Here is a 16,358-nt window from a genome sequence, read left to right on the forward strand (position 1 = left end):
GAGTACATACCTGATTGTCATGCCGGTACCTTGTAAACAGGTGGAAACATATCCCCTCCTGCACACGGCCAGCTCGTCCTCGTCGTTGTTTGGCATTAGCCCGAGAGATGAATGATTCAACTAGTCGAGACAGTTGGCGTTTCTCATCAAATCTTAAATATTATCAGCAACAATCTAATACCTGAAATGCTATGACTACCTCATGACCTTTTCCTTTCCAGCATCAATAACAGCAGTAATATCTGGAATTGTAATACCAGTCTCTGCGATATTGGTGGCGATCACGATCTTTCTTGTTCCTTCCGGTGGCACAAGAAAAGCCTTTTCCTGATCTTCACTGGAAATCGATGAGTGGAGTGTATGAAGAATCCACCCCTGATTGAACATCGAATCTGCTCCAATTTCATCATGAAGTCGACGAATTTCTGCTAAACCTGGCATGAAGACTAGAATTGCTCTGCTGTACGAGATCAATTCTGGTTTCGTTGCGATCGAGACCAAAAGTTTTGTGATTAGACGATAATCAAGACGATATTCGTCAAACTTCAAGACAGTCTCCTTGGTTTTCTGTGGATACCCTTCAAGAGATACTCTTAAACTTCGTGTTGCATCGTCATTACGAGGTCCCTCCGAGGATGAGTCTTCATCGTCATCAATAATAGAGCCTGATTGTTGATCGGCTATTCGATGATTTGTCAAGTGAACCGCATCCTCGAGATACTTGACTTCAACTGGAAAAGTCCGTCCAGGAATATTGAGAACTGGTGCACCATTGAGATAGTTTGAAAAACGTCGAGCATCCACAGTGGCAGACATAAGGACAACTCTCAAGTCTGGTCTCTGAGCCAAAAGACGCCGTAGAACAATAAGTAAAAAGTCACTGTCAATACTCCTCTCGTGGACCTCATCAAGTACAATATGAGAAATGTCCTGAAAATCACTAGGTCGTTCCAGCATGCGTACAACAACACCGGTTGTCCTACAGACGTCAATCTCAGAATTTCGTTAGAAAGAGAGGAAACGTACGCGAATATTAACCTAGTGCTTTGGCTAATCTTACTTTCTAGCCTGATCGCATAGCCAACCAAAGACTTGTTGGTCCCAACTTCATGGGGCTTCTCACCAAGCTCTTCGCTGACTCGTCGTGCAAGCGAAATTGCCGAGATTCTTCGAGGTTCAGTAACATAAATTTTGCACTCTCGGCTATTGGCAAGCTCGTTCTCCATGATGAATGAAGGAATTTGTGTACTCTTACCACTTCCAGTCTCGCTGCATACAATAATGGTTTGATTGTTAGCCAGGGTATCAAGGATTTCCTGCTTATATGCCCAAACCGGTAAACTTTTTCGAAACTCTGCCATTTTTTGGAAGGATGAAGTCGACGATTTTTCTTTCCATAAGTGTGTCATCTTTTCTGTAGATATGTGCGAACCGAGATCTTGGGAAATTTCAGGTGGCTCGGTCTTCTTAGAGCTTCCGTTTCTCCTTTTGAAATTCTCAGACAAGACAACATCGTGCTCAAATTTACCATGGTGCTCCTGTATCAAGTCTCTTAGGTATTTGAACTGTGCTTTGTCTGCCTGATCTTCTTCTCGTTTTTTTATTTCAGAGAATTCAGCCCAGAGCTCTCTCCATACCGCTGGAAGACGAAGATAAGCCTTTCCCTCCTTAGTATTCAACGACGAAATGAGGAAGAGCCCAAGAGTAGAGGTGTAGCCTTCTGCTTGAGGTGACGTGGAGGTTGCAATAGAGTCCATAGATGCAAACAAGGTGAAAGGATTCGACTGAATAGTCACTCTTTCTACTGTTATAGGTAACGGCTCCTCTTGCGGTTTTGACCATTGTATCTCAATTGCCTTCCGATTCGAGTAGGACGATACTGATAAATCTTTAAAAAGTACCTTCGAGGCTGGATCTCTAGAACCATTCATCAGCTTACATCTTAAAGAAAGCTCAATAAAAAGAATTTACCTTGCCTTGCATACTTCTTCGAGCACCCTCCGTGGACTAAGTCCACTTGGCTTTCCGAAGTCGCGAAGTAAATGATGTGAGTTGGGTGTCTCTAGAATCGAGGATGGCCCATTACTTATGTCTCCTGCGAATATTTCCCCAAAAAGACCCTCATCGTCGGATATTGGAGTTTCCAAAGGAGCATCACCCACCACCCCAGAATCTTCCCCAAAATCTTTGGAGGGCTGGATAGGACCGGAGGGTGTTTCAATTGTACGTTCCTTTTCTCTAACAAATGCTGCTTCTTGTCTGAGATGGTTGAGCGTATCTAGCCACTTGACGTCCGCTTCGTGACGATCAAAAAGAACATCATTCTCTATCTTTGTGAGTTTCCGTAATATTGATTTTGCTCTAGGATCTGACTCGTTTTGAGCACGGTTTTCTCGCGTTGCCCTCTTCGCGCCTTTTGCCAGCTGATCGATTAGCCTGGGTTGGATTTTGTATAAGCGGCTTTGTAGAGAAACGTATTCATCAACAAAATTCTCCGGGTCAATAGAGCTATCTGAATCGTCCAAAACAACTTCCGGATCATTGATGAGTGGAGGAGGAGCTTTTGACTTCTTCCAGTCATCCTTGCCAGGAGTAGACGAGATTGAGGCGCTTGCAGACTGACGCTCTTTACTATCTGTGAAGAATGAGCACTATTACTATTCATTAGGGCACGATGGTTACCATTTATCCATGAGGTTATCGCTTCCTCAGTCTTTGGAAAAACTGCCTCCTTTTTGTCATAAGGTGGCAGTTCGGCTGGACTGCATTGCAATGCCAGCCAATTTAAGGATTCATCTATAACCCAAGACAAGTCTTTACTGCCACCTGCGAATCCAGAATTGTATGTTACTAGGTATTTCAGGAGTTCCTCCACTCGAGTCTGAGAGAAACGTAATTTCTGGAATGTCTCTTTTAGAGTCCAGAGTCTGGTGGCTAATTCTTCTTCCTTGGAACCATCCAAGTCTCGTTCGGATGGAGGGTCGCGGTTGTCAAGTTCTGTTTGAGCAGATGTAAGGACTCTATCTAAGATATCTTGGGGCATCCAGTCGTTCAATCCCAAGATATTGGCCTGGGGTCTCAGCACACGCCTTTCGGTTTCAAGTTTGGAGACTTGGCGAAGGGCTTCGCTTTTACATTTGGCGGCATGTTTGTCCACTAGAGACTGTAGTTCCGCCTGTTCAAAATGCCTTTCAAGCTCTTCTGGTGACAAAGCTTGCAGGGTCTTTTTGCTGTCATTTCCTGCAACAGGCTGTTGTATATCTGTTGGTGGTGGTGAGTTCTCCCCTTCGGATGCTGCAAGTGACGACTCTGCAGTCGACGAGACTGCCGTCAAATCGACTATCTTTGGCCGTGAGGGGACTGAAACCGTTGCAAAGCCTCGGGCCGGATTCGATGCCGGCTTCTTTTTCTTCTTATTTGGAGGCATGTTAAATAGCGTTTGCTATACTGTCGGATATAAATTATAGAAGTTTTTCACCGCAAAGATCCGGGGAGTCTCTTCTGACCCCAAGTTTCCAGGTAATATATGAATTTCACAGAGGACTAGACGTTTCCAGTCATTGAAAAGCCAGAAAAGAAGAGAGTCTGAGAACGGTGCCTGCAAAGCGCTTTAAAGTGGGCAGGTGCGGGTGACGGAGGCTCTCCCCACAACAAACCTCTAAAATCTTTTATGACACAATTGCGGGACACTTCAACATTCAAGCCGGAAGCCCTGCACTAGCTCGACATGTGCCTTCCCACCAAAAATGGATGAAATCAAGTGGGAAGCTATCCAATCAGGGAATTTAGAGAGCCTTGCAGATGCTCTTCTGTCAAGCTCGACGTCTCGTCGTGTGCGAGCTCTCCAGGTAGTGCGGGAAAAGAATGGTACAAACCTCCGCTGTCAACGCAGACAATTACTGACCACAGACTCTGTGTAGGAACCATTTTGTTCGGAGAAGCGCGAATTTCTCTATTAGACGTTCTTTTTCGAACATATCCCTTCTACATTGACCGACTCTCTCGCCAAGCCGTTCAGCAATGTCTTCGTGCCGTCCTTAACTCAGCGGCTGATTATAAGGATATAAAATACTTCACCAGCAGGCTACAAAAAGAATGTTCAAAGCCCAGCCTTGCTCCAGCATCTGCATTCGTTCTTGTCGAGTGGTGCTGTCTCGTGCTGCAACATCTGAGCAGTGCTGACGTGCCGATTGCTGTGGTTCTGGACATACTATCTGCCAATGCAAATGTGCTAGAGCTATGTTTAGCCGAGACCTCGAAACCGGCCGTACAGCAATCCGCCTTACGGGTAACACGTCGTGCTTTAAGAGCCGTATTTTCCTCCCATACTTTTGGTGAGGAGACCGTACGTCAGTCTATCTCAAGGCTTACCGTGGGATCGGCAGCTCAAAGAAATGCGCCGTTTATCGGTGTAATTTGTGGTGTTTGTGCACGTCTTCCAGAGGTCTCCGATACTTTAGAAGACTCAAAGAAGCAAATTTTAAACTTCTATACTAAGGAAGTTGTTGGCTCGCGAACCATAGTGCCGTCGCACATTGCAAATGGACTGTCGGATTTTTTCTCGTCTTTCGTTACTTATGATGACTTAGTCAATGAGGTTATCCCGACACTGGAAAAAGCAATTTTAAGATCGCCTGAGGTTGTGCTAAACGGGCTTATTCCACCTCTCAGTTCATCGCTGCCGGCGAGTATTGATCTTTCAGCAGTGATTAATTCTCGCCTGGCTAAACCACTATTATCCAGTTTAAAATCAACCAATGCTGTCATCCGACAAGGTGCTGCTGAATCACTTGAGTCCCTCATCTCTCGGTGCAAGACTGAAGACTCACTTCTTAAATTGACAAATGAAATCATTGGACCTCTGAAGACCCAGAAAATATCGAACGCAGAACAGCGTGCTTTACATGCTGATGCCATATCCGCGATTCCTTGTTTCACTGCGATCTCACAGGAGATCATCGGGGGATTGGTTCCAGTGGCTGTCAAGGAGTCGAGTGAAGTTAGCCTAGCTGCCGAACTCAAGGCTTTGTGTAAACATCTTGCCCATGTTGTTTGCTCGAAAGTGTCTCTCAAGGATGAATTGGTCACTGCCATCGCAAAAGCCTTGATAGACAAGCGTGCGCCATTTCGAAAATTATGGCAGCTTCAAATTGCTGAAGTATTCTGGGCAACCGATGCAGACGCTCTTCTTGACCCCTCAAATGCGAAGCTGATCAACCAGGTCTTGACTAAACTCAAAGACTCATTCAACGAAGTAGTTGCAAATCCTCTTCCTTCGGCACAGAACGGACTCGTTGCAACCGCATACGGTTACGTTGCTCTTTGCAGTCTTCTGCGGGGATCGAAAAGCATCTCAAAGGCAGAGTGGGAGAGCGTTACTAAACAGTCTATGTCGCTAGCACCGAAACCATCTTTTCTACTAAATACAAAAGTCTACAGCAAACTGACGACCAAAGAAGAATTTAACTGGTGCACACGAGCGCTCGCTGCGATTGCAAAAGATTATGGGCTGAATGAATTTGATGCAGCAAGCAAAACTGCATGGGGCCAAGCCTTTATCTCGATGGTTGTTAGCCCGGCAGTATCTTCTAAAGAACGAGAAGAATCCTGTAAAGCTTTGACGGCTATATGCTTAGAAGACCCTAAAATAAATGGCGGAGCTATCATTGACGCATTATGGTCTTGGATCCTTGGTTTGGCTGTTGCGGACAAGGAATCTGCCGCGAATGCTGCAGGTCAAGCTAGCCAAGGTTTGCTTCATTTTGTTGCAAAGGCCATATTCCCAAATGCACTGCCTGCTGAGTCCTCCCCAACGGAGATTCGGGCGGCAATTGAAGATCAGCTAATTAGACTACTCATTCTCTGTCGTGAGGAGCTAATTCCCAAGTCATCCTGGATTGATATCTGCTTGAAAACAGGCACAGACCCGGGAAAATTGGTCTCTGATCATGCTGATGAGTGCGTTAAGCAATTAATGCAAGTTTTAGAAGATCCTGTTCAGTCAAAGATTCCCCAAGCGAGTAATGCTGTTGGAAGTGCGGCTGCAGACTTAGTCTTTGTCGCCCCAGATGTGATGATTCCGCGAGTCGCTCAGATTCTCAAGGAAGACTTAGCAAGCGACCGCATATCTAGATTTACACCGACTGACGCTGCCATTGCTCGTACCCTAGAGGGAACAACATTTATAGACGTGCTGAATACAAAGTCTTCCTCCGCCCTATCTGATAAAAACATAAAAGATTATGATACGTTAAAATGGGAAGAGGAGCTACGACAACAACTTGCACAAAAGAAAGGACAGCCCCAAAAGAAGCTCACGGCAGATGATCAAGCCAAGGTCAAAGCGCAGCTAGCAAAAGAAGCCAAGATTCGCGATGAAGTAGTCTCTGAGGTGAAAAGAATTGAGAGAGGCTGTGTTATAGTTCGTGGACTTGCCACTGGACCTCCAACAGATCCCAGTGGATGGATGAGCATAGCGACTACAGCTCTGCTATCCCTAGCGCGGCTAAACGCTGGGCTTTTCGTTGGTGACGCCGTGTCAAATGCTTACATTTCTTGTGCTGAACGAGTTTCCACTCGTCTTGGTCCACTACGACCTTTTATCGGCATTGCTACTCTGCGTGCACTGGGTAACACCAACTTGTCACCTGAGATGGAAGTTGAGCCCTTGGGAGATCTTGTAACTAGGATCCTCTATAGGCTGCGCTTTTCATCAGAGCAATTACCCTTTGAATCAGCGTCTCTCGCTTATATTCTCCCTTTGGCTATTCTTGTGCTAAGCCGAGATGGTATAGAAGAGCAAAAAGGTGAAGAAGGCGGAGAACAGGTTCTTTTGACTTTAGAGTTCTTATCATTTCATTCCTCTTCATTTGCTGATAGCAGACTCAATCGTGGAGAAGTTCTACAACAGCTGATTACGTCATTGCATAAATATTCCCAGCATTACAAGATTGTCAAGGATACCTTGTTAGACTTTTGCAGATGTATTTCATCAAATATCACACACCAGGAGCTAGATGTTCTTTTCGAAGGATCAATCGCCCCGGAAGTCTCTGTCAGAACTGCTGTTCTACAAGCGATTGAAGCCGAGATCGATTTGACAGATTTTGACTTCTCTGAACATATTTGGCTATGCTGTCATGACCAGGTGGAAGAGAATGCAGAGCTCGCGGAGGCTATTTGGGAAGATAATGCTCTTGATGTCGACGAGGACTCATACCTGAAGCTTCTTAAGTACCTTGAATCAAAGGACGCACAGTTACGAGGCGCCGCCTCCCGGGCTCTTGCCCACGTCGTTGAGTTAAATCCGTCAATATTTGGCGCTGTGCTATCGGAATTGCAATCAAGATACATTGAAGAAGTCAAACCCAAGGCTCCTGGGAAGGATAGATACGGCATGCCTTTGAAAGCAGATACAACCGATGTCTGGGAGATTAGAAGCGGTGTAGCTCTGACTTTCAAAGCCATGACCAACCTTTTTGAAGGGAATACGATCGTGTCGTTTATGAAGTTTTTGATTGAAAATGGTCCGTTGGTGGACAAAAATTCCTATGTGAGGGAGCAAATGGCAGACAGCGGAAGATCAGTCATTGCAGAGCGTGGGGAACAAAAGGTTGAGGAGCTTATGACGCTTTTTGAGAAAACACTCGAATCTTCGGACAAAGCAACTGCTAGTTCAGATTGGCTGAATGAGGCAGTCATTGTGCTCTATGGTTCATTAGCCAGACATCTTAAACCCGGGGATGTACGGCTGAGTGTGGTTGTTAATAAATTGCTTGCTGCTCTTCCGACTCCATCAGAGATGGTACAGTCTGCCGTTGCTGAGTGTCTTCCTCCCCTTGTTAGGTTGTCTGGGCCTGAGACTGAAACTTACGTGCGGGATCTGTTAGACCAGCTAATTCAATCCAAGAAGTATGCAACCCGGCGTGGGGCGGCATATGGAATTGCTGGTATTATTCATGGTAAAGGTATACTTGCTTTGAGGCAGTACCGTATCATGCCGGTCCTCAGAGACGCACTGGACAACAAAAAGGACCCAAACCAACGCCAAGGAGCTCTTTTGGCCTACGAGCTTCTTTCAGCTGTTCTCGGAAGAACATTCGAGCCTTACGTCATTCAAATCGTTCCTCACTTACTCACAAGCTTTGGTGATCCTAGTGTTGATGTGCGAGAGGCCTGCCTTGATGCCGCTAAGGCATGCTTTGCGAATCTCAGCTCTTATGGCGTGAAACAAATTCTTCCAACCCTTCTAGAAGGGCTAGATGACCCTCAATGGCGGAGCAAAAAGGGGGCATGCGATCTTCTAGGTGCCATGGCATATCTCGACCCTCAACAATTAGCCGCTAGTTTACCAGATATTATCCCACCGCTCACAGTCGTATTGAACGACAGCCATAAAGAAGTTCGCAATGCGGCAAATCGCAGTTTGCAACGCTTCGGTGAGGTTATTAGCAACCCTGAGGTAAAGGGCCTGGTAGGAATTCTCCTCAAGGCTTTGAGTGATCCAACGAAGTACACCGATGAAGCTTTGGATTCATTGATTAAAGTCTCCTTTGTCCATTATCTTGATGCTCCTTCACTTGCTCTTGTAGTGCGTATACTTGAGCGAGGGTTAGGCGACCGCTCAGCTACCAAGCGCAAAGCCGCAGAAATTATCGGCAGTCTTGCACATCTCACTGAAAGAAAGGACCTTATCTCACACTTGCCTATTCTCGTCTCTGGTCTGCGTCTCGCAATAGTCGATCCCGTGCCAACAACTCGAGCCACAGCCTCAAAAGCACTTGGTTCTCTCATTGAGAAATTGGGAGAAGATGCACTTCCGGATCTCATTCCGAGTCTCATGTCCACTCTCAAGTCAGATACAGGAGCAGGCGACAGACTGGGATCTGCGCAGGCACTTTCCGAAGTCCTTGCAGGCCTTGGAACAACTCGTTTGGAAGAGACTCTACCTACAATCTTGCAGAACGTATCCAGCTCCAAACCATCCGTCCGAGAAGGCTTCATGTCTTTGTTTATTTTCTTGCCTGCTTGCTTTGGAAACAGCTTTGCGTCTTATCTCAGCAAAATTATTCCACCAATCTTAGCAGGCCTGGCGGACGATATCGAAACGATACGTGAAACATCTTTGCGAGCTGGCCGGTTATTAGTTAAAAATTTCTCCTCGAAAGCTATTGACCTTCTTCTTCCTGAGCTTGAGCGTGGTCTGGCAGACGATAGTCACCGCATCAGGCTGAGCTCAGTGGAACTTGTTGGAGACTTGCTCTTCAACATTACCGGTATCACTAACAAGGTGGATGCTGAAGAACAGGAAGAGGGCGCCACACAAGCTGGCCAGTCTCTACTGGAAATTCTTGGGGAGGAAAAGCGAAACAAAATATTATCTGCTCTTTACATATGTCGCTGCGATACATCCGGTCTTGTCAGAAGTGCAGCTGTTACGGTATGGAAAGCACTTGTTGCTACGCCTAGAACACTCAAAGAATTGGTTCCTACTCTAACGCAATTCATCATTCGTCGGCTTGGATCCTCAAACATGGAGCAAAAAGTCATCGCAGGAAATGCCCTGGGAGATCTTATCAAGAAAGCCGGAGAAAGCGTCTTAGCTACGTTGTTACCGTCACTCGAAGATGGTTTAAGGACATCTACAGATGTTGATGCCAAGCAAGGCATTTGCATTGCACTCCGTGAATTGATAGTATCAGCATCTGCCGAGGCTCTTGAGGACTTTGAGAAGATCCTCATCTCAATTGTACGAGTGGCTTTAGTTGATAACGATGAGGATGTGAGGGAAGCTGCGGCCGAAGCATTTGATGCCTTGCAGCAGAGCCTAGGCAAAAAGGCAGTTGATCAAGTTCTACCTTACCTTCTGTCCTTGCTTAGGAACGAGGATGAAGCTGAACAAGCCCTCTCAGCTTTGCTCACCTTGCTTACCGAAACAACTCGTGCCAATATAATTCTACCTAACCTCATTCCCACGTTACTCACAGCTCCCATTAGCACATTCAACGCTAGAGCACTTGCATCTTTGGCAGAAGTTGCTAGCTCGGCCATGACTCGTCGCTTGCCCACGATGCTCAATACTCTCATGGATGAGATTATATCAACCAAAGATGAAGAGCACAGGCTTGAAATTAGTAGCTCCTTTGATACCATACTCGTGTCTGTTGACGAATATGATGGCTTGAATGTTGCTATGAGCGTGATGTTGGGTCTCATGAAACATGATGACCACCGCCGCAGGGCCAATGCTGCCAATCACCTCGCCAAGTTTTTCTCTGATGCTGAAATCGACTATTCACGGTACCATCAAGACCTGATCCGGGTACTTCTCATATCGTTCGACGATAGGGATGTGAATGTTGTCAAGGCTGCCTGGGCTGCATTAAGTAAATTAACGTCGAACATGCGTAAAGAAGAGATGGAATTATTGGTAGTCTCTTCCCGCCAAACCTTACGCCAGGTCGGAGTACCAGGAGCCGCTCTTCCAGGCTTCAGTTTGCCCAAGGGTATCATGGCAATTTTCCCCATATTTTTACAGGGCTTGCTGAACGGAAACACCGAGCAACGAACACAGTCTGCTCTTGCAATTGCCGACATTATTGATCGGACAGCTGCAGACTCTCTGAAACCGTTCGTGACCCAAATAACAGGTCCATTAATCCGTGTTGTCTCTGAACGATCTGTGGATATCAAATCGGCAGTATTCTTCGCGCTTAATAAGCTACTTGAGAAGATCCCTCTTGCTGTTAAACCGTTCCTGCCTCAACTTCAACGGACTTTTGCCCGAGGTTTGGCGGATACTACAAGCGATACTTTACGGAATCGTGCCGCTAAGGGTCTAGGAATCCTGATCACTCTAACCCCCCGTGTTGATCCACTCGTTGCAGGTATGTTAGCCGTATTTTGCTCATAAGCTATACTAAGCGAATTATAGAATTAATCACCGGTTCGAAAACGGACGATAATGGGGTCAAGAACGCTATGATGAAGGCGCTCCATGAAGTCGTGAGCAAGGCCGGCGGCAGTATGAGTGAGACGTCAAGAAATGCTGTACTAGGTTTGATTGACGACGACAGCAGTGATCGTACAGGTAAGCTGTAATTTGTTTGTTTATTTTATGATGAATTCATCTCTGACATTATGTACAGATGCGATGGCTATCACAAACGCCCAATTGCTTGGTGCACTGGTGAAGAACCTCACTGCAGCTGCAGCGATTCCGTTGATCAGGTAACCCGAGTCTAGTTCATTATGCTTACAGCCAGCCAACACTGACATTTTAGAACTCGGGTTCTTACAACAAACTACACACACGCCTCCATACTTGGACTCAATGCTCTGCTTGTTGAGGCACCGGAACTGTTACTCGAGAACTTCGCAACCGAAATACCGTCTGTGATTTGTCAAGGACTATCCCATACTGATGTAAGTTTGCACGATGTCTGAGATATTCGCATGTGTTCTAACTAGCATAGACCTTTATTTCCGACAACAGCGTATTAGCTGCTGGCAAATATATACTTGCTGAAGGTGATGGCAAGAATTTCGAATCGACGAAACCAGTGTTTGTAGCTCTAGCTTCAGTGATACCACCAGGAAATCCGGCCGACACACGGCGTTTGGCTCTTGTCGTTATTCGCACTATTAGTCGGTTGCACCCCGAGTACACACGGCCACATTTGGTGCAACTCATTCCACCAATCTTTGGGAGTGTTAGAGACACTATAATACCTGTGAAATTAGCTGCGGAGGCTGCTTTCCTTGCTATCTTCGATGTGGTAGAATCTGAAGGGGCAGTCTTTGACAGGTACATGGCGGGACCCGGTGCAGAGCTACCCCCTGGTCCCAAACGGAGTATGTCCGACTATTTCAAACGTGTGGCACTAAGGCTTGCAAGCCAAGCTCGCGAAAGAAGAGAAGCCGAGGGAGGCCAAGGAGGTCTCGGACTTTCCAACGATGAAGTAGAAGATGAGAAGGAATTATGGAGCATTGGAAAAGTCGACTTAGGAGATGACACTTTTGGTGAAGAGTGATTACTCTCTATGCTTTTTTGTAAATCATAAAATTCGAAATATTTACTCCAGATGAAATTTATCGTATATAGAGTATATTTTGATCAATATCTATCTAATCCTGGGCCAGACATATACATGATGGCGTCGCCCTGATTGGTTTGTTGATTACTAGTCATAATTGGAAGCCAGATCACGTGATAAGCGTATCTCAATCTTCGACCGCTCGTATTGTTTGTTATGTCTACAGATGTAGGTTCCAAAACTAGCAACTTGATTGATAATCTTCAATTGAGTATAGCGAAATGAGAAATTACATCCAATTATTGCTGTAAGGTGATCTATCTTGGAGTGCGTACTATGTCAGTAGCTAGAAGGGGTATAGCGGGGCGGGCTTGAGCCCTAAAGTGGATGCTAGCGCAGTCCTCGCTTAGCGATTACCTAAGCATCACCCCATTCTCAAACTCCTCTCTGAAATCGCCCGTCAGCAATCGATCCGAACGACGAACTCAACCGCCAAACGACCGTCGACACGCCGACATCAAGATGTGAGTGACATTCTCTACCATATTCCATGATGCCAGTCATACAACAATGATGGTTTTTTTCGATGCGCTCCTATGGATTTTGATGGAAAATCCCGAGTCCAGCCTCTCAATCCATACCACCACCACTTTGTCTAGTCAGGCCGAAACTGACAGTTGATTTTTCCTCCAGGGTCAATCTCCGTACTCAGAAGCGCCTTGCGGCGTCCGTGATCGGCTGCGGCAAGCGCAAGGTCTGGCTCGATCCCAATGAGATGAGCGAGATCTCCAACGCCAACTCTCGCCAAACCGTCCGCAAGTTGGTCAGCGATGGCCTCATCATCCGCAAGCCCGTTACCATGCACTCCCGTGCCCGTGCTCGTGAACTCAACCTCGCTCGCCGAATTGGTAGACACCGTGGTCTCGGTAAGCGCAAGGGTACCAAAGATGCTCGTATGCCCAGGTATGTGATGGAAACAAAAATACGCCTATTGTTGGGTTATGTAGAACTCGGTTGCTAATGATATACACTTATAGCCAAGTTCTCTGGATGCGTCGCCAGCGTGTTCTCCGTCGTCTCCTCGTGAAGTACCGTGCCTCGGGCAAGATCGACAAGCACCTGTACCACGAACTTTACCACCTCAGCAAGGGTAACACCTTCAAGCACAAGCGTGCTCTCGTTGAACACGTGAGTTGACTCCATTTTATGGGAGTATTTATATTGACTGTGTCTCTAGATCCACAAGGCTAAGGCCGAGAAGCACCGTGAGCGTGTGCTCAAGGAGGAAATGGACGCCAAGCGTGCTAAGACCAAGGCTGCCCGTGAACGACGACAAGAGCGTATCCTCGCCAAGCGAAATGCTGTGGCTGGTGAGGAAGAGGCCAATGAGTAAAGGTGTTGGTGAGGAAGCTTGTTGAGAGAAAGACCATGGTCGGTGTGACTATGGCATTCAAAGTCCGGTTGATTTGGCATTATTGTACGGAGCAATTACTGGTCTTGGGATCTATGACGCGTGGTGGGATTTGCATGTTAGTACTGTCAGATATGATCGGACAGCTGATGAGATCTAATGCATCCACTTTCTATTTCTTTGGGTTCTTACAAGTGAGCCAGAGACGAAAATTTCCTATGTGTCTTACAAATAAATGATACGCCAGAGAATATCTATTTTGGTAACCAAGTACTAAAATCCTACATACTTTTATGACTTGTCTTCTCAAAATTAAATTCCACTTTACATAATTGACGACTGTTGATTTGATATGTTGTCATCAACGACTGCATCAACCTCCACCTCCACCAACATATCTTTTTCTACAAACCCATCCTTCACCACAATCATTGTTGCCACAACACCTACCTCATCCGCCTTTCCTTGAATGACCTCTGCTCCCATTCCTTCAGGCAGATCTGTCTTTTTCCCAAAAATATCCCGAAACCCCTCCCCAATAGCTCCACAATCCTCTGTCCTAGCTACATACATCCTAACCCTTACAACATCAGACACATCACCGCCCAAGGCATTCACAGCTCGAAGACTCTCTTGGAATGCCGCGACAGTTTGTTTACGCGCGTCGTCGGGGAACTGGATTTGTGGCGGCGGACTTGGTAGGTTGCTGGTGGCGCCGGAACTATAGACGGCGATTGCGGTTGTCCCAGATACGAATATGTGTGAATTGCGGCGGACGCCGCGATAGTACCCGAATTTAATCTCGTATGGTGATGGAGTTGAGTAAAAAGTTCTTGTTGCCTTGGTAGTCATTTCCGGAATTGCTTCGGCACAACGATTGATGTAGGTGATGTTGAAATAATATGCATAAAAAGGACTCGAGAATCAAGCCCCTCAATTAACGGCAGACTTGGGAGTTCGTCTAGTCACTGGTGAGAGGATTCCGGGTATTTATTTGGATCAGGAAATAAGGAGAAATTATATATGATGATAACAGACAACTAACTGACCCTCGTGTTTTTAAGTGGCTTGAATGAGTCATCGATAAATATGGTTACGAGACAAAACTTATTGATTAGCCAATCAGACAAAATTTTACATTCAGAACTATATGTGCCATTTTGTTGATTTTTCGGAGATCATGTTGACATGGTATAATATATGTTCGTAATTATAGTACATGTAAAGTATGCAAAGACGTGCCACCGCAATATAATGCATAAAAACCGTCGCTCATATAAATTTCAAAATCAAACCAAAATACTAAAACATCCAACGCTCTTCATGGTAATTTAGGGGTTGCATCAGGGAAGTATCCAGTTCGAAACCGTTGATCCGCCTTCGGGGTTGGAATGGTCGAGTGGATAGTGGGAGGTCTCTCCAAGTCGAAAGGGTCACTATGTGTGCTGATTGCTCGATCGAGTCGCCATTGTGAGCTATTCGCTTGACGTGATACCACCCTGGATCCCGATGTACTTATTGCATTTGACGAGTCATCGCTGCGGCTATATTCGCTGATACTGCCATCGGAAACACTATGTCGAACAGGATCCCGAACTGGAAAGTCGAAATCTGTTGTGAATGGGTTAGAGGGGTCTGAGAATGGGTCATCGGATTGTGAAATTCTGTGGTTTGTTGTATTACCAGGATTGGTGAGAAGGTCAGAAAATGGGTTAAGACGAGGCGACATTATTGGCGTAGACGGCATATGCCTTATCTCCTGATTGGGAAACCTTGGAGGTGAAGAGATTCGATTTTCAGCGGGTTCCGTCCCATTAGGAGATTGACCCGTTAGACCTGGCATTGCACCCATGCGATCAATTAACCTAGAGAAAGCAGCACCAATGAACATTGTCGTAGCAGCAACGCTAGACGATATCGCCGTTGACATTTTCTGCAAAGGTATAGTTAAACCCGTTGCGAATTGTGAGGTTTTGATACTTCGACCATATCCCCCTGTCTTTTCTCCCGTATCAGGACTGGTTGGCAACTGAACTGAACGTCGCTTGCGTCGACGAAGAAATATATACAGCAGAAACAGCGCGATAATGGCAACAGCACCCAGGGAACCACCTATTGCAGCGGGTATTATTTTCTTACTTTCGACATCACCGGTTGGAGTCGCCGGCGTTTGTGTAGAGAATGGGTTGATGGTTGAGCTGTTCGCCGCCGGGAGAGTAGTTGTGATAGGGTAGCCTATTAAAGATTAGTTGAGTGTTACTTATACAAACGCCATATTCAAGGCGAAGAAGTGCTCACCACCGGCAATTTCACTTGTAACTGTTGTCGCTGTGGTAGGGTCTAAGGTTTGGCTAGGACTTGAAGGAGAAGCTGTGCTTAGAGCGTCGGCCCCGGATTGAAGAATTGGGGTGGTGCTAAGTTGTTCTAACTCCGACTGGCTTGGAGCAGACGTTGCAGCAGAGGTTAACACCTCCGTCGTGAAGAACTGCGTTCTGGCGAACTTGGTACATCGTCGGCCTGAAAAAGTGATAATAGTAGATGCCATATTTGAGAAATCAATCCTCGTCGCCTCGCCAAGACGTAAGTCACTTGGAAGTATTAAATAGCGGGCCCAGTGTAGCAGACGCCGACGGCTTGATTGTGTTATAACTCTGGCTTCATCCTATTTTGATCATGACTGGCAAAAACGATGTGGTGATTTCGAATGCGTCGATGCCCTTGATGCGCCGTCGAGCGGAGGTCGTTGCTGCCGTCCTTTTTGGAGGCTATAGCTTTAAATTTATGTGTTGTCTGACCAAATGAAGGTGCCGGGACTTTGTGTTTCAGGAACGCCATTGTGAAGCGTATTGGATGCACAGGCAACATCAGAGCGAGGCACTTTCAAAAACCGATGCGCCTTGGCCTAATCGAGG

General features: G+C 46.2%; 5 protein-coding genes across 5 annotated transcripts; 2 read left to right on the top strand and 3 right to left on the bottom strand.

Annotated features, from left to right (window-relative positions):
- Window positions 1-90: 90 nt before the first annotated feature.
- Window positions 91-3,616, bottom strand: BGW36DRAFT_178969 (uncharacterized protein). Its single transcript, XM_046209704.1, has 4 exons — window positions 2,683-3,616; window positions 1,972-2,635; window positions 1,027-1,917; window positions 91-979 (listed from the first exon to the last, which is right to left on the bottom strand). Exons 1-4 carry the CDS (start codon window positions 3,425-3,427, stop codon window positions 196-198), a joined length of 3,084 nt encoding a protein of 1,027 aa, XP_046070892.1. The 5' UTR covers window positions 3,428-3,616; the 3' UTR covers window positions 91-195.
- A 42-nt stretch (window positions 3,617-3,658) lies between these two features.
- On the top strand, window positions 3,659-12,314 carry BGW36DRAFT_461906 (putative translational activator). Its single transcript, XM_046222150.1, has 6 exons — window positions 3,659-3,867; window positions 3,921-10,886; window positions 10,934-11,089; window positions 11,148-11,229; window positions 11,283-11,424; window positions 11,475-12,314. The coding sequence occupies exons 1-6, from the start codon at window positions 3,747-3,749 to the stop codon at window positions 12,030-12,032; spliced, it is 8,025 nt and encodes a 2,674-aa protein (XP_046070893.1). The 5' UTR covers window positions 3,659-3,746; the 3' UTR covers window positions 12,033-12,314.
- A 6-nt stretch (window positions 12,315-12,320) lies between these two features.
- BGW36DRAFT_379963 (ribosomal protein L19/L19e domain-containing protein) lies at window positions 12,321-13,742 on the top strand. The gene is made up of 4 exons (XM_046216274.1): window positions 12,321-12,559; window positions 12,729-12,998; window positions 13,073-13,223; window positions 13,273-13,742. Exons 1-4 carry the CDS (start codon window positions 12,423-12,425, stop codon window positions 13,426-13,428), a joined length of 714 nt encoding a protein of 237 aa, XP_046070894.1. The 5' UTR covers window positions 12,321-12,422; the 3' UTR covers window positions 13,429-13,742.
- On the bottom strand, window positions 13,743-14,562 carry BGW36DRAFT_379964 (YjgH family protein). The gene has a single exon (XM_046216275.1). It carries the CDS (start codon window positions 14,296-14,298, stop codon window positions 13,771-13,773), a length of 528 nt encoding a protein of 175 aa, XP_046070895.1. The 5' UTR covers window positions 14,299-14,562; the 3' UTR covers window positions 13,743-13,770.
- BGW36DRAFT_179095 (uncharacterized protein) lies at window positions 14,545-16,163 on the bottom strand. The gene is made up of 3 exons (XM_046209706.1): window positions 15,745-16,163; window positions 15,130-15,681; window positions 14,545-15,057 (listed from the first exon to the last, which is right to left on the bottom strand). Exons 1-3 carry the CDS (start codon window positions 15,989-15,991, stop codon window positions 14,768-14,770), a joined length of 1,089 nt encoding a protein of 362 aa, XP_046070896.1. The 5' UTR covers window positions 15,992-16,163; the 3' UTR covers window positions 14,545-14,767.
- Between the last annotated feature and the right edge of the window lie 195 nt (window positions 16,164-16,358).

The sequence above is a fragment of the Talaromyces proteolyticus genome (assembly GCF_021365285.1).
Source record: "Talaromyces proteolyticus strain PMI_201 chromosome Unknown BGW36scaffold_7, whole genome shotgun sequence".
NCBI classification, from domain to species: Eukaryota; Fungi; Ascomycota; class Eurotiomycetes; order Eurotiales; family Trichocomaceae; genus Talaromyces; species Talaromyces proteolyticus.

Coding starts and splice junctions, on each gene's coding strand:
- BGW36DRAFT_178969 (XM_046209704.1), bottom strand. CDS start 3,427: ATGCCTCCAAATAAGAAGAAAAAGAAGCCGGCATCGAATCCGGCCCGA. Junction 1,918..1,971: donor GAAGAAGTATGCAAGGCAAG/GTAAATTCTTTT, acceptor GAATGGTTCTAG/AGATCCAGCCTCGAAGGTAC. Junction 980..1,026: donor AGCACTAGGTTAATATTCGC/GTACGTTTCCTC, acceptor TGACGTCTGTAG/GACAACCGGTGTTGTTGTAC.
- BGW36DRAFT_461906 (XM_046222150.1), top strand. CDS start 3,747: ATGGATGAAATCAAGTGGGAAGCTATCCAATCAGGGAATTTAGAGAGC. Junction 11,090..11,147: donor CGACAGCAGTGATCGTACAG/GTAAGCTGTAAT, acceptor CATTATGTACAG/ATGCGATGGCTATCACAAAC. Junction 11,230..11,282: donor GCAGCGATTCCGTTGATCAG/GTAACCCGAGTC, acceptor CTGACATTTTAG/AACTCGGGTTCTTACAACAA.
- BGW36DRAFT_379963 (XM_046216274.1), top strand. CDS start 12,423: ATGCTAGCGCAGTCCTCGCTTAGCGATTACCTAAGCATCACCCCATTC. Junction 12,560..12,728: donor CGACACGCCGACATCAAGAT/GTGAGTGACATT, acceptor TTTTTCCTCCAG/GGTCAATCTCCGTACTCAGA. Junction 13,224..13,272: donor AGCGTGCTCTCGTTGAACAC/GTGAGTTGACTC, acceptor CTGTGTCTCTAG/ATCCACAAGGCTAAGGCCGA.
- BGW36DRAFT_379964 (XM_046216275.1), bottom strand. CDS start 14,298: ATGACTACCAAGGCAACAAGAACTTTTTACTCAACTCCATCACCATAC.
- BGW36DRAFT_179095 (XM_046209706.1), bottom strand. CDS start 15,991: ATGGCATCTACTATTATCACTTTTTCAGGCCGACGATGTACCAAGTTC. Junction 15,682..15,744: donor TACAAGTGAAATTGCCGGTG/GTGAGCACTTCT, acceptor AATCTTTAATAG/GCTACCCTATCACAACTACT. Junction 15,058..15,129: donor TGACCTTCTCACCAATCCTG/GTAATACAACAA, acceptor CATTCACAACAG/ATTTCGACTTTCCAGTTCGG.